This window comes from Coptis chinensis, unplaced genomic scaffold (assembly GCF_015680905.1).
Source record: "Coptis chinensis isolate HL-2020 unplaced genomic scaffold, ASM1568090v1 utg157_pilon_pilon, whole genome shotgun sequence".
Classification (NCBI taxonomy): Eukaryota; Viridiplantae; Streptophyta; class Magnoliopsida; order Ranunculales; family Ranunculaceae; genus Coptis; species Coptis chinensis.
Window position 1 is genome coordinate 230,022 of NW_028238108.1, and position 13,815 is coordinate 243,836.

At 38.1% G+C, this 13,815-nt stretch overlaps 1 protein-coding gene and 2 pseudogenes across 3 annotated transcripts; all 3 read left to right on the forward strand.

The window, feature by feature from the left end:
• The first annotated feature begins 2,097 nt into the window (after positions 1-2,097).
• On the forward strand, positions 2,098-3,099 carry LOC147473954 (TLC domain-containing protein At5g14285-like). The gene has a single exon (XM_086586855.1). It carries the CDS (start codon positions 2,098-2,100, stop codon positions 2,857-2,859), a length of 762 nt encoding a protein of 253 aa, XP_086442981.1. The 3' UTR covers positions 2,860-3,099.
• A 145-nt stretch (positions 3,100-3,244) lies between these two features.
• Positions 3,245-8,633, forward strand: LOC147473955 (uncharacterized; annotated as a pseudogene). The gene is made up of 8 exons (XR_015210244.1): positions 3,245-4,312; positions 5,112-5,212; positions 5,396-5,658; positions 5,848-5,977; positions 6,166-6,279; positions 6,600-6,778; positions 7,402-7,526; positions 7,656-8,633. The product of XR_015210244.1 is annotated as an uncharacterized LOC147473955 (transcript).
• A 439-nt stretch (positions 8,634-9,072) lies between these two features.
• LOC147473956 (elongation factor 2 pseudogene) lies at positions 9,073-10,659 on the forward strand (annotated as a pseudogene). The gene has a single exon (XR_015210238.1). The product of XR_015210238.1 is annotated as an elongation factor 2 pseudogene (transcript).
• The last annotated feature ends 3,156 nt before the right edge of the window (positions 10,660-13,815 follow it).

Consider the following 13,815-nt stretch of genomic DNA (forward strand, 5'->3'; position numbering starts at 1 on the left):
CGAGAGAGATTTGATATAGTGGAACCAAATTTTGGCCGATTTGGTTTTTCGTTTGGTGTTTTCATCAACATGTGTCTTTCCTGAAAATGAAAAAACACCAAATTATTAGAAATTTGATATTTGATGTTAGGATAGTATATCACCTAAAGATGTTCTCATTATTTTTTCGGTGTCCGAAAAGCTGGTAGATATCGGGGGATATGTGTGTTTAACATAGGGATGTCCATTCTCGCTCGGCGAGAAACCCGCCCAAAACCCTAAAAACCCGCGACCAACCCCCGCGAGCCGACAAAAACCCGAACCCGAACCCGACCGAAATACATAGGGTCGGGTTTGGTCACACTATCTAAAACCCGGACCGACCGAACCCGACCCGATAATTTGGCCCTAAACCCGTTAAAAGGGTTAAAAAGCCCGAAACCATATCCAGACCGAACCCGAACCCAAAACCCAGTTATATAGGGTAAAAATGCCCGACCAAAACCCGAATCCGAACCAGACCATAATTCCCAACAACTATATTTTCATTTATTATCTATTTATCTTCAACAAACTTTTAGTCTTTTGCTCATTACTATTTACTTTTGGTCTTCAAGACAAATTACCTTTGGACCGTACCCTTTACTTTACTACTCTCTCTCTTCCCTCCAACAACTCTCCAAGAACAAAGACAACCCAATCACACGCTCACGATGAAGAGATTGGTGGGTTTGATAGTCTTCGCGAAAGTTTGCATTCACTTCGTAAAATTTGCGCACCTCCTCAAATATCTCTTTCTAAATGTGGTCACCAAGGTCGAAGAAATCAACAGTCGGATTCACACCACCACAAGAAACCAAACTCCCAAAAGCCATCAATCTTATTGTCAAATCAACGAGTCGATTCACACCACCACAAAATCGAAACTCCCAAAAACCATTAATCTTATTGAGTTATTGTCTTTGGAATTGCTTGCTTTCTTTTGCCTTTTTTTTTTTCTTCTTTTCGCTTTTCAAAAAATGCAATCCGTGTGTTTTGAATTTTGATGGTTATTGGGTGGGCTTTTACGATGTTAAAGTTAAAACGGTCGAAATCCAATAAAAAAGATGGTTTTGATTAATTAGATGAAAAAAGAGGTTTTTTCTTGAGATCTAATAACCTAAAATGGCGTTCCCGATGAAGAGATTTAATATTCTTTTTATTTCATATATTTTGGTTTTTACATACCAAACCCGAACCCGAACCCGACAGTGCAATAAAATATAGGGTTAGGGTAGGGTTTGGTCACATGTATCCAACAAATAATTGAACCCGAACCCGACCGTAAAGAATAGAATCGGGCCCGGTAACCCGATACTCGTTCAAAACCCGAAAAATCGGGTTCGGGCCGGGTCGGGTACCCGTTTGGACATCCCTAGTTTAACATAGGATAAAAAAACAAGTAAAACGTTGGGCCCGAAATTTGATAGGCCCAATAACATTAAAACAACAGGTATACATTGCAAGTTTTTGCTCTTTGCGCGCGAACATTTTTTTATTCTCCATGAAATCAACCCCAATCTAATTTCCTGTAGAGGATTTCTAGGGTGCAGTAAAAAAAACATAAAGAAATCCATCTTACCAATGCAAAAGGAAATCGCCTAAATAGTAAGAACCAATTCTCAAGCTGTTTTATCAGGTGTTTTTAAATTAATTAATTAAATTTTGATTGTGATGATTTGTAAGGAGGGATTGTTTTTGTCTGATGCCAAGTAGTGGAGGGAAATCAATGTGGTACGCTTGCTTAAATATCTACTATTTTTATTTACAATGCTCCCCAATCTAACATATTATCCATCTCTCAATCTCTCACACAAGAATCAACGGCCCAAAACTAAATAAAACTTGTAATCAAAATATATCCATAATAAAACCATCAAATTCCTCACCTACTTGTCTACTTTCTGTATAAATAAAAGTTAAACATCTGGACTAGTGACACGTACGTTTTCTGAATTCTCTCAGTTACCATCGGGTTTTGAACCTCTACACGCCTCGAAACTTACAAATTGTGACACAAACCCTAAATATTCATTCACAACCTTTTTTCAACACTTAAAATTTCTTATTGGGAGTACAATGGAATGTACAATTTATTCAATTCCAGCCTTCATATTATTTTTCTTGATGTTTATACTAATCTATTTGATAGCCTACTTTATTGTATTCAAAAATTGGAGTAACAAAATCCGTCCCGAAGCATCAAGTTGTTTAATCTCATTAGCCCATGGTACACCCGCAGTTTTCTTAGCCACTTTCTCAATTTCATCACATGCCCAACGTGGATTCGCTGTTCCAAATACTGTGTTCCAAAACATTGTTCTTGATTACAGTATTGGTTACTTTTTAACTGACTTATTCCATTACTTATATTTCTTCCCTAATGATGTTTTATTCATTGGACATCATTTAGCAACTCTATTTGTGTTTGTTACTTGTCGGTATCTTGTTTTTCATGGGGCGTTTGCTATTTTACTACTTCTTGTTTTGGCAGAAATTACTAGTGCTTGTCAGAATACGTGGACACTTGCTAGTATACGAAGAAGGGATGTTCCTGTTGCTGCTAGATTGTTTGAGGTGATGTCGCCGTGGTTTTACGCGTTTTATTCTCTTGTTAGAGGGTTGGCAGGGCCTATGTTTGTTTACGAAATGGCTGTGTTTTATTTGAGTGGGAAGGCGGATAATGTGATACCTAGATGGATTTCTGTATCGTGGATTGTGGTGGTTGTAATGGCCATTTCAGTAAGTATATTGTGGGTTGGGAATCTTTGGGTTGATTTGTATACAGAGAAGAAGAAGAGGAGGAGGAGGAATATGAGTGTGGAGAAGAAAGTCAGATAGGCTTATTAGATACACTACACACTTAGTTGAAATTGGGCATTATTTGGTGATAATGGAATTGTTTGTGATTCCATTTTAGAATACTGGGCTGTGGGGGATAATGGTGGTTGATTTGTCAATTTGCATCTAACTTTGTATTATCATCAGAGGTTGTTTTGGGTGATGATTATGTTCAAATGTTCAATACACCATATGCTTATCGAAAGGAAGATTTTATGATATCAAACAAATTTTCGTCTACTGCAAATACTTTTCCATTATTCTGTATTGTTTAAGTTCTTGATTGGTTTGTTTGCTTTGCTTCCTTGAGGCTGGATTTTTTTTTTACACGAGGGATTCAGTTCAACAATTGAGATCTTGACATGCTTTTAACTGTTCATTTTTGTAAACTTGTTGCCATTCCAACTAGTTTGTTGTTTAGGCTCTGTTGTATCATAAGTACACTTAAGCATTAGTGTGCTATTATAGTTTAGTCCAATGAGAGCTTATACAGTTACACTAAGCCCATGTAATTAGGTTGTGATTTTTGGCGAAGATGATCGATCTCCAATCACCATGCCTTGGAGCCTCGGAGATCAGCACAAAGATCATCTCGTTTTGAAATTGTAACTGCTAAAAAAGACTGAGGAATCATGTAAAATTGACAACTGAGTTGAATGTTGCGATAGATTTGGAAATGTGTGAAATTTTGGAGCTATCTGAGGTTTCAATAGTCAGTAGGACGATCATTGTTGTGATGAGATCGGCATCGTCAAAAAGGTCAGTCGGACGCTTTTCTGACGAGGTGTGGTTTAGAAGTATAACCCAAGTAGGTGTTTTCAAGGATTTTGTTCTATTAGCTCTATGTAGGTGAAACAGAGCCTAATGAAAAAAGTTGAGCTACTGTACTGTTGATAAATGAAAAATGGGAGTGATCCAACCAACCTTGTTTGCATATCATTGAAAAAAACTTAGTCTAATATTGGTGTGTCAATTGCCTATTATGACAAAGCTAAAAGATATCTTGATCTGGAGAACAACAGTTTTAGAGCTCGTATAAGGTTCTTGCAAAGTTACAAGAGCACTTTTCTTGGCCTGCAGAGTTAGCTCTTGCTTCAGACTTCAGAGTAGGCCAGTTATAATCTTTGAGCTATGATATTATAATCTCAATCATGATTCTATCTTTTTGAAAAATTGTAAGCCATGTCTCATTGTAGTATGTTTATGATGCTTAATGCCTTAACCAGGGAGCAAACTCCCCAAGGCTGTTGGAAAATAATAGCTCCACGTCTCAGGCTGTAAAAACACTGAGATCTGCAATGAGGCTCTTACTTCAATTTTTTAAAATTTCTGCCTAACCATTGTTATCTATTTTATCAATGTCATGCAGGCCTAGTTATCGGAATCTATCCTCCGTAAGGAACTGCCTTCCAGATGTGCCAATATTGGCTTTGATAGCCACAGCTGTTCCTAAGTGAGTATCCTGATGTGTCCTTTTCCTGGAATGTGTGGTATAGTACGGCTGTTGTTGTCCCTATTATTGTGTTTTCAAATCCAAATCTTTCCTTGTGAAGTAAGTTGAATTGAAGGACACCGCCTGCTATCATGCGTTTACCTTAGAAATGCTTACACTGGTCAACAGAATTTAAAATTTTGTGTTGTAGTTGTCTATACTTTGGGAAATTATTCTCGGCTTTTTTTTTCTTCCTTTACCTAATTTGGAGACAAATTTGTGAACTACTGCATAGTGCATACTGCTCTATGTACGATTTTCTTGGGATCATGCATATTCTAGCGGTGCTGTGGGTGCGTTAGTGCGTATAGGGTTGCAAGGTGCCAAAAGAGTACCATTGTCAATTGAAGCAAGACATAAACTCTGGCTATGAATTTGTTCCAGAATTATCGATGATTTTTTTTTGATGTCGATGAAAATCCTTTTGTACCATCCTATGAAAAAGGCTCTTTCCCGCCAGTAAGCAGACTTACTCAGTAGAACTATGATGTGTCATTACCACAGCTGCTGAAGATCGATTTACCTAGTTTTGGAATCGTGATGATGAAGCAAGTCTTTCAGAGAAAATATATCAATATATGTAGTGAGATAATGAGATGAGTAAACTTTTCAGCATATTGGGGTGTGGGGCCTTTTGTTGAACAAGTTGACAAACTTATAAGCATGATGGACGTTCCCTTTTGTTTCTACTGTTTTTTATTTATTTAATTATTTAAATGAGGGTATCTGGCCTTGCAAGAGTCCTTTACTTTTTCTACAGCTATGGTGGCCGTAAGTTTGAGCATGTTCTGAAGCATGGATTGAGAAATGATCTCTATGTTGTCACCTTGGGGTGGTTTGTTGACAGTGTTAGAAAGAATGGTGAGTCCAAACAGCTTTTGGTATCAGTTTAGTTGTAACTTTAGAGAGCTCATTTATTATTGCTTGTATGTCTAGAATTTCTATAAAAATTTAGCTTCTATTGAGGTGAGAAGTTTTTATATAAACGTGTGAGTGTGTGCTAGTTATCTTTTAGCGAATGAACTCATTGGGATATTTCTGCAGTGAGATTGAGTGAATCACTTTACCGTGTTAAAAGTGCTGAGGAAAATGGTCTAAACACGAAGTCGAATCGCCTGGTCTGGGTAAATGATACTGAGAATTCTTGTCTTCCTGTTGGATTGCGTGAAGATAACAAACACTCCAACAGGACTCAGAAAGCACAGCTACAGTTATCTGGAAAAGAGTCTGGGACAAGGGCAGATTTGGTTCTCTCCGTCAAGTCCATATACGTGGATTCAGAAATTTCTGATGGTGTGCCAAGGAAGGTAATTTGGAGATTTCAAGTAACTATTTCCAATTTTAGTTTTGAATCCATGTTTAAGTCATCTTAGAAATACTGCTTTTGAGTTTTAGTTGTAATGTCTGATCGCTTCTAAAGTTAAGCTGAAACAGTAGTTATAAAGGTTTTTTGAGAAATTTGCGGAACCTTTAATGTATGTACTTTGTTGTGGTAGGTTATTAATGCTGCTACAAAAGGAGGTGTTGCAACTATCGATCTTTGGTTTGTTGGCTGCAGCGCAACTCATGTGGTTTGTGACGGGCCTTCCATTTGGAGATATCTTGGCCACAGCATATGTTGTTACTGTAAGTTCCACTGGCGGGATAATCCCATTGAACATACATTTTTATGGTCTGGGTGGTCGGGTGATTCTGGTCTAAAATCCGTAGTTGGCCATTTGCATATTCTGAATTGGTGCATGTATAAGTATAATGTAAGAGATGTCGGAAATCGAAATCTGTACTTGGCCTAAATATTTCTTATTTTTTTTCAGCCACAGTGGATCTTGAAAACGGTGAAGGGGATAAAGTTGCAAAGATTTGTTCACTTGTCTGCTGACTTCATGAGGCAAGCGTCTGGGATTCTAGAAATTTTTCAGGCTCGGCAGGTATCTTTTCTGATGGTTTTCCACATGCATGTAGGATATCTTGAAAACCTTATGATCATTTTCAAGTTTATATTCAACTTGTATGAAGCACATCATTTGTTTGGGCTGGTTTTAACTTTTTAAACCATCACAAAACCTCCTAATGTGGATTGTAAGTTTTTATTTGTCGTAAAATACTTCCTGCATCCTGGAAGAAGTCATCTGGACAAGTGGACAGCTTGTAGTTTACCATAAATCCAACCAAAAAGTAACAAGAAAAGGAAAAGAACAAGAATATGAATTGAAAAAATTTGAAGAGAGAAAAAAAAAAGTTATTGCAGTATGTTCTGTTTCAGGAGACTCATGGGATGGATAGTTCTCAATATGTTATGAGTGTCATGGAGCATCCAATGTATAGAAAGGGTAGAGCAAGCCTTGAAGAGAGGCAACAAATTGGGGATTTGGCAAAAGTTGGAGTTCGTAATCGTCGGCCTCGTCATATGCAGATATGCAATTTTTGATATTCATTTTTATTTGGGCTTCTGATATCCCCGTATTTATTTTTCAAGTCATGTCCAATTTATATCCCCACCAAAATTCAGCCCTTAACTTATTTGTGTATGGGCTTCATGGATGAGTGTCGGACAATTTGTATTTGAATTTAATGTCAACCATGTTCACTGTTTATGTATGTTTATGGTTTGCAGCTCTCTTTTTGTTGAATTCTTTGTGATGACACTAGTGAGAGCATCACCAGCGCACTTCTATAATTGGGTTCTATATGATGTTTTAGAAATTAAAATAGGAAAACAGACCCCCAATGCACTCCTCTATTTAGAAATTGCTGGAATAGGAGTTGAAAACCCGACGGTCATTGTCATTCATGTCTGTTTTAGATGGCATGCAATTTTTGTGGTTATTCTCGTGTCTAGTGATGATATGTTTTGATCTTTCAGAGCAACACTCTATGTCCTATCAAGTGTTATCATTGAAACTATTTAGGAGTTCTGAACTTTTGGAGTTCCAGCTATATTCTTGTGGTGTACAAACTATTATATGCATATATTTTCTAATTTATCTCTTGGAGTTGCAACAATAATAGATGTTTGTAACTAATTCTTTCTAATGGACTGTTGATTGCAGTGAAAAATTAGAGAAGATATTCAAAAATCATTTCCTTACCATATTGTTTCCAATTGATCGATTTGGTGAGCAATAATGGGTTTACATGTTTGCAAGTGTTGGGTTATATTTTTACATTTTATCGGGTATGCAGTGAAGAAGTGTGTTACCTCATTCGTCATTTATTTATTTGTTATATTGGCATGCATGTAAGTGCGATTCTTGTTTCTTACTTTGCCCAATTTTTTTTCTTCTTGTTGTACTTTTCTTTTCAGGAGAACATGACAGCAGATGAAGTTGTTGCTGCGATTCATACTGATTGGAAGCATGCTGATCGGCTCCGATCAGCCTATGTCAGTAAAGAATCGCTAGAAAGTGATAATGTGCAATTCAAACGGGTCAGTTTCTTGGGGACCAGAAGACGTTTTGAAATGCTGAAACGTGTAGGTGGGGATAACAACAGCGATGTCTACGAGCTATTAATCAGAGGCTGATATAATTTTATAGAACTTTTGACATGGACCGTTGTGGGCGAGTTAGAGAGTTCTGTCTGTACTCTGTAGAAGGTTGAGGTGGATATAACTTGTCATTCATGTTGATTTAGACCTCTGCAATTCTGCATACAGTTAAACAGTTTTGGTCTGATCTCCGTGACATGGACTGATGGAATTGATCATGCACCTTGCTTTCACGTCTGCAAGCTTTCACCTTCGACTACTCATGTGGAAACAGTATAATGCTGTTGGGGAAAAACTTGAAGCATCGCCCGTGGACTTAGGGCATCACCAATGGGGCCTGGATACGGGCCTCTATCTCCAGATTTAACGGACTTTAGCAAAAAACTGTTTCCAACGCAGCCCCTAAATGGACCTCCAATTTAACCATCCTGGATATTTGTCTTCATTTCTACAGATGTTTATAAAGAACCTGAAGCCCAATACTTTGCACATGACTTCACTTAAGTCAGCACGTGACTTCACTTTTTGATTTTTCAGTTTTGTTTCACATGTTATAAAGGAGCAGTCATCTTCTCCGTTGGAACACCCATGATATAGAGTTTTAGGTTCTCCTTACGTGGCCCTGGGTTTTAAAGGCCTGCATTGGTGATGCCCTTAATAAGTTAATATCTCAAAGTCATTTTATACGAGTGTGATACCTGTAAATTTTTCTGAGAAACCTTTGTTTCTCTTTGTTAATATTTTGTACTGTAAATTCACACGTTTTTCTTCATTATAACTGATATCATTCCTATATCTGTTTTCCTTTTCATCTACTTGCTCAAGTGCTCGACAAAAGTCTACAAGTTTTTGTTGATAAACTGAACCTTTTAGCTAATTTCAAATTTTCAATACAAAAGTTATCTTTTAGCTGTTAGGGATTAAAAAAACGGGGTATTTAAGATGCATGCCAATATAATATCATGGACCTGAAAGATAACACTCATGTGAGTGTAACAGGTTTGTACTAGTTTGACTGTTTGACCAATTATTGACCTGAAAGATAACACTCATGTGAGTGTAACAGGTTTGTACTAGTTTGACTGTTTGACCAATTATGGACCTGAAAGATAACACTCATGTGAGTGTAACTGGTTTGTACTAGTTTGACTGTTTGACCAATTACAAAAGCCAAGAGTAAATAATTTGTGTATTATTTATTTAGAGTTCGTCTACCCCGGAGTCTCTTCATATGGATGAGGATTTCGAGACCGTTGGATGTGTGATCTAACGGTTCGAAAATAAAAAACAAACTCACATTTTTTTATTTTGATTTTCGGGACCCTCATCCAGGATATACAGGACCGGGTCTAAAACAAAACATAGGTACTGACGTTAGATCCGGTTTTCAAGGATAAGAAAAATACAGTAGCACTGGTTGGATTGGATCAGTTCATTACTAAGAATGCTACATTGACAAATGAGAAGGAAGTTGAGGCGCATCCAATCCGTGCTATGAAGTTTTCTGTTTCACCTGTTGTTCGTGTTGCTGTGCAATGCAAGGTTGCCTCAGACCTGCCGAAGCTTGTTGAAGGTCTTAAACGTCTAGCCAAGTCAGACCCTATGGTTGTGTGTACACAGTAAGAGTCCGGAGAGCTCGTTATAGCTGGTGCTGGAGAGCTTCATCTTGAGATTTGTTTGAAAGACTTGGCTGACGATTTCATGGGTGGGGCCGAAATCATTAAATCTGACCCCATAGTTTCCTAGTTTCCTTCCGTGAGACTGTGCTTGAGAAGTCTGATCACATTGTGATGAGCAAGTCCCCAAATAAGCACAACCGTTTGTATATGGTTGCCCGCCCGTTGGGGGAGGATCTTACTGCTATTGATGATGGACATATTGGTCCTGGGGATGATCCTAAGGTTGCTCAGAGATAGGATCATCCCCAGGACCAATACGTCCATCATCAATAAGGTTCGCTCAGAGATATTGTCTGAAGAGTTTGGCTGGGACGAGGGTCACGAGGGTCTTGGAAAGAAGATATGGTGTTTTGGTCCTGAGACCACCGGTACTAATATGGTCGTTGACATGTGTAAGGGAGTTCAGTACTTGAATGAAATTAAGGACTCGGTTGTGGCTGGTTTCCAGTGGGCTTCAAAGGAAGGTGCATTAGCTGAGGAGAACATGAGGGGCATCTGTTTCGAGGTTTGTGGGGTTGGGCTCCATGCTGATGCCATTCACAGAGGCGGGAGTCAGATCCTTCTAACTGCAAAGAGAGTCATCTATGCTTCACAGATTACTGGGAATCCAAGGCTTGTGGAGCCTATTTACTTGGTCGAGATCCAGGCCCCAAAGCAGGCACTTGCGTGCATTTATCGTGTTTTGAATCAGAGACGTGGGTGTCTCATAGATGAGGTGCAGATTCAAGGTACTCCATTATATAAAATCCAAGCGCACTTTCCAGTCATTGAGTCATTTGGGTTCTCCAGTCAACTCAGTGCTGAAACATCCGGACAGGCCTTTGCTGAGTGTGTGTTCGATCACTGGGACGTGTTGACCTCAGATCCTTTGGAGGCTGGGTCAGTAGCAGCAACCCTTGTGTCTGAGATTCGTAGGAGGAAGGGCTTGAAGGAGCAAATCACACCTCTCTCCGAATTTGAGTACAAGCTATAAGGTGTTAATTATCAAGTTGGGGTTTTCCATCGTACTTTTGGCTGTCATGTGATATGTTCTTATTATGATTTTGACACTGTTGACTGCTCTACACACTTATGTTTCTGACTTTCATGTTTTAAGGTTTACTTGTGGTTATTTGGATTCGGTTATTTTAAGGTTTACCTCATAAGCTCTTTGTTTCTGTTGATTTTGGTTTTACTTCATATTGCTCTTAACTCTTATTTTAAGAATCTCGTGGTAATGTAGTTTATATGTGAGGTTATTGAACTCATTGATCAGTGGCTACTGGAACTGTACCAATGAGGTTGTTTTCCAGCGATTTAATTTGTGATGCTGTTTGGTCTGGTGCGATCTCTTAGTCTAGGATTTTTTTTTGTTAATTATTTAGTGCTCGTCTGTGTTTTTATCTTTGGACAAGCATGTTACAAGTATAGAGTATGATTTGATAAATAAGATGGGTGTAGAGTCACTAAAGTAAGCCCTATCTTGCCAGTGGACTCTTTTTGCCGCTATTGATTTGCTTGTCTCGTTATTTGTGTTTAGTGAATACTTTATCTGTTCTGCTTGCTGTGTTTTTCTTCTCCTTACTGCTTTAAATGGAGTACTGGAAGGGTTGACAATATGATGAATTGCTGACTTGCTGTTGTGTATCGGTGACAATATATAGGAGATAGGTTGTTACATTGAAGTGGTGCTTTAGCTACGGTTTAGACTTAGAATATTGCACCCTCTCAAGACAAAACCCCCACCAAGAAGTTTACCCAATCTTCCCATCAAGGTCACCTCCACGCTCCACATAACTTATGTAGAATTAAAACAAGAAATCACATCTAACTTATAGCTGTTTTAATTTTCCCATCGTAGTTTTGGTTGTCATGTGATATCTTGTTTTAGTCTCTGGACAAACAAGATAAAAAGTATAGAGTGATTTGGTAAATGAGATGGGCGTAGAGTCACTGAAGTAAACCCTATCTCATCGCCCCTATGGATTTGCTTGTCCCGTAATTTCTGTATTTAGTGAATATTTTTCCAATTCTGTTTGCTGTGTTTTTCTTCTCCTAAATGGAGGAAGGGTTGACAGTATATGATGAATTACTGTTTTGCATCGGTGATAATATACATGAGATAGGTTGTTGCATTGATGTTGTTTTTTACCTCTCCTTGCTCTGTTTAGATTTAGAATTTTGGGGGGTTGTAGTTATACTACACCCTGAGAAAAAATCCCCGGCAGTGTTCTGAAGAAATCTCCTTCCAATCTGACATCTAGGTCACCCTTTGACATGTTAGGACTTCCAATCTGACATCTAGGTCACCCTCTGACATGTTAGGAGATGAAGAATGGACTAAATACGAATACAAAAACGAAGATGAATGCATTATAAAGTCATTGGTTATACAGATGAACACATATATGCACTTACCTTGCAATGTAATGTTGCAATTATTGATATGAAAACTCGCGGCAATATGTACGTAAGGTTGCTAAACTTTGAGAAGCCTGAACTGAAAAACGAAGTATTTACTTTTAACTTTGAGAAGCCTGAGCTTAATATGGTTACTTGGTGGAATTGTGTGGGCAAATTTATCTCGTGTGTATGTACATCTTAGGCTTGAATTTTGGTAAGGCAATCAACCGGGCTGAGATTTTTATGATGGATCTTTCGAGGGAACTTTGGTTGAAAGTGGAATCCATAGGCGATAGGGTGTTCTTTTTATCAGGATTTGGCACTGTCTTTGTCTGCAACCAATGCGGAATTGAAAGGAAATTGCATCTATTTCACTCTTTTGGAAGGACAAAGGTAGTTTGCATGTGTTCGATCTGGAAGATGAGAGTCTATCAGTTTCTTTCGCAACTTGCGGACGCGTTCTGCCCTCTAGATGTCATGATGAAGGCCCTTTGAAGATAAAGAATAATGTTACGGTGGTCAGGCAACAAAGCAAGTTATTTTCCTTAATAGGAAGTAGTTTTAATTAGAGCTTTCCTAATCATTAAAATGAAAAGTGTAGTATATGGAACTATATATGCATGCGTGATTCGAAAGTCTGAAGGTGTAGAAGCTAGTGTATTAACTGTATTTATAGAGACAGTTTCCCAACTGAACACCGAGTCCATCCACTGATCCACTTCCATTACAAATTAGGAGCACCATATAACTATATAAAGTATAAACCCATGTTTTATTATTTTATAAAAGCCAAAATTAAATTACTTGCCACGTCTATTAGCTCACAAGCAGATTAGATTGCCTTAATAAAGTTGAATTTTGTGCATTTGGAACAGTTACTAAGCCTGGGAAAGTGGATACCCATAGAAAGACAATGAGCAAACTATCTTTCTTGCTTCTTAACTCCGTTTTCTTGAGCATATCCATCTCTTTACTTTTATCAGACAGACGGAAAATTGTTTAACGATTTTAGAGTGGTGCAGACTGCAGCTTGACCCAAACTAATCCAAAAGGGAATCCTGATTAGCTGCCATCTAATATTTTGTTTAAAGGCCTGCTATTTAGCACTCCTTTGTTTTGGCTCGTGTGCCAAAAGGTTGCGCAATTCAGCACTGACCACAATAATGACCGCAAAAGTGCAAAACTAAGCCTACCGAAATTGAGGAACTTGAATATTCATATATCTAGAACACATAATTGCAACGCTTGTAGGTAAGGGTGGCAATTTTGTACACGACCCGCTAATCCGACACGAAATTAGCGGGTTTGGATTGGGAAAAAAGGCTTTTGGGTCATTTAAGAGTTGACCCGCCAAACCCGTCAAATAAATGGGTTGGGTTAGGGTCACACATGTTAACCCGGATAACCCGTTAGTATATCCGATTAGTTTCCGGGTCTAATGGGTCGAGCCATCAACCCGTGACCTGTATGACCTGTTTTAAGTCCTTAAACATATATGTTTCCGAATTTTATTAAATCTCATAATCCCAATTACCTAAAAGAAAATACTAAACATAAAAGAATCAATTGGATTTAGAAGAATCAGCCGACCATCCAGCATATAGAATATTATAGATTCATTCAATAAAATATATGATCACGTACATTAACATTGAAGCCTTACCCTAGTCTCAATTATATAAAGAGAACAATGAAACAGTCAAAGTCACAATAATATTTGCATTTATTTAATAATAGGTTTGCCTACGAGATAGCAAAGTAGACAAACTCGACATGCATGGTTGTTGTTTCTAGTTTGGTTATGTTTTTTGTTTGGCTAACAGGTTGTTTCACTTGTTTGATTTAGGCGTTCAGCAGATGCATGTGCTTCAACAACTCTGTGTACTTTTGCAAGTTCTTTTATCATTTAGATTAAT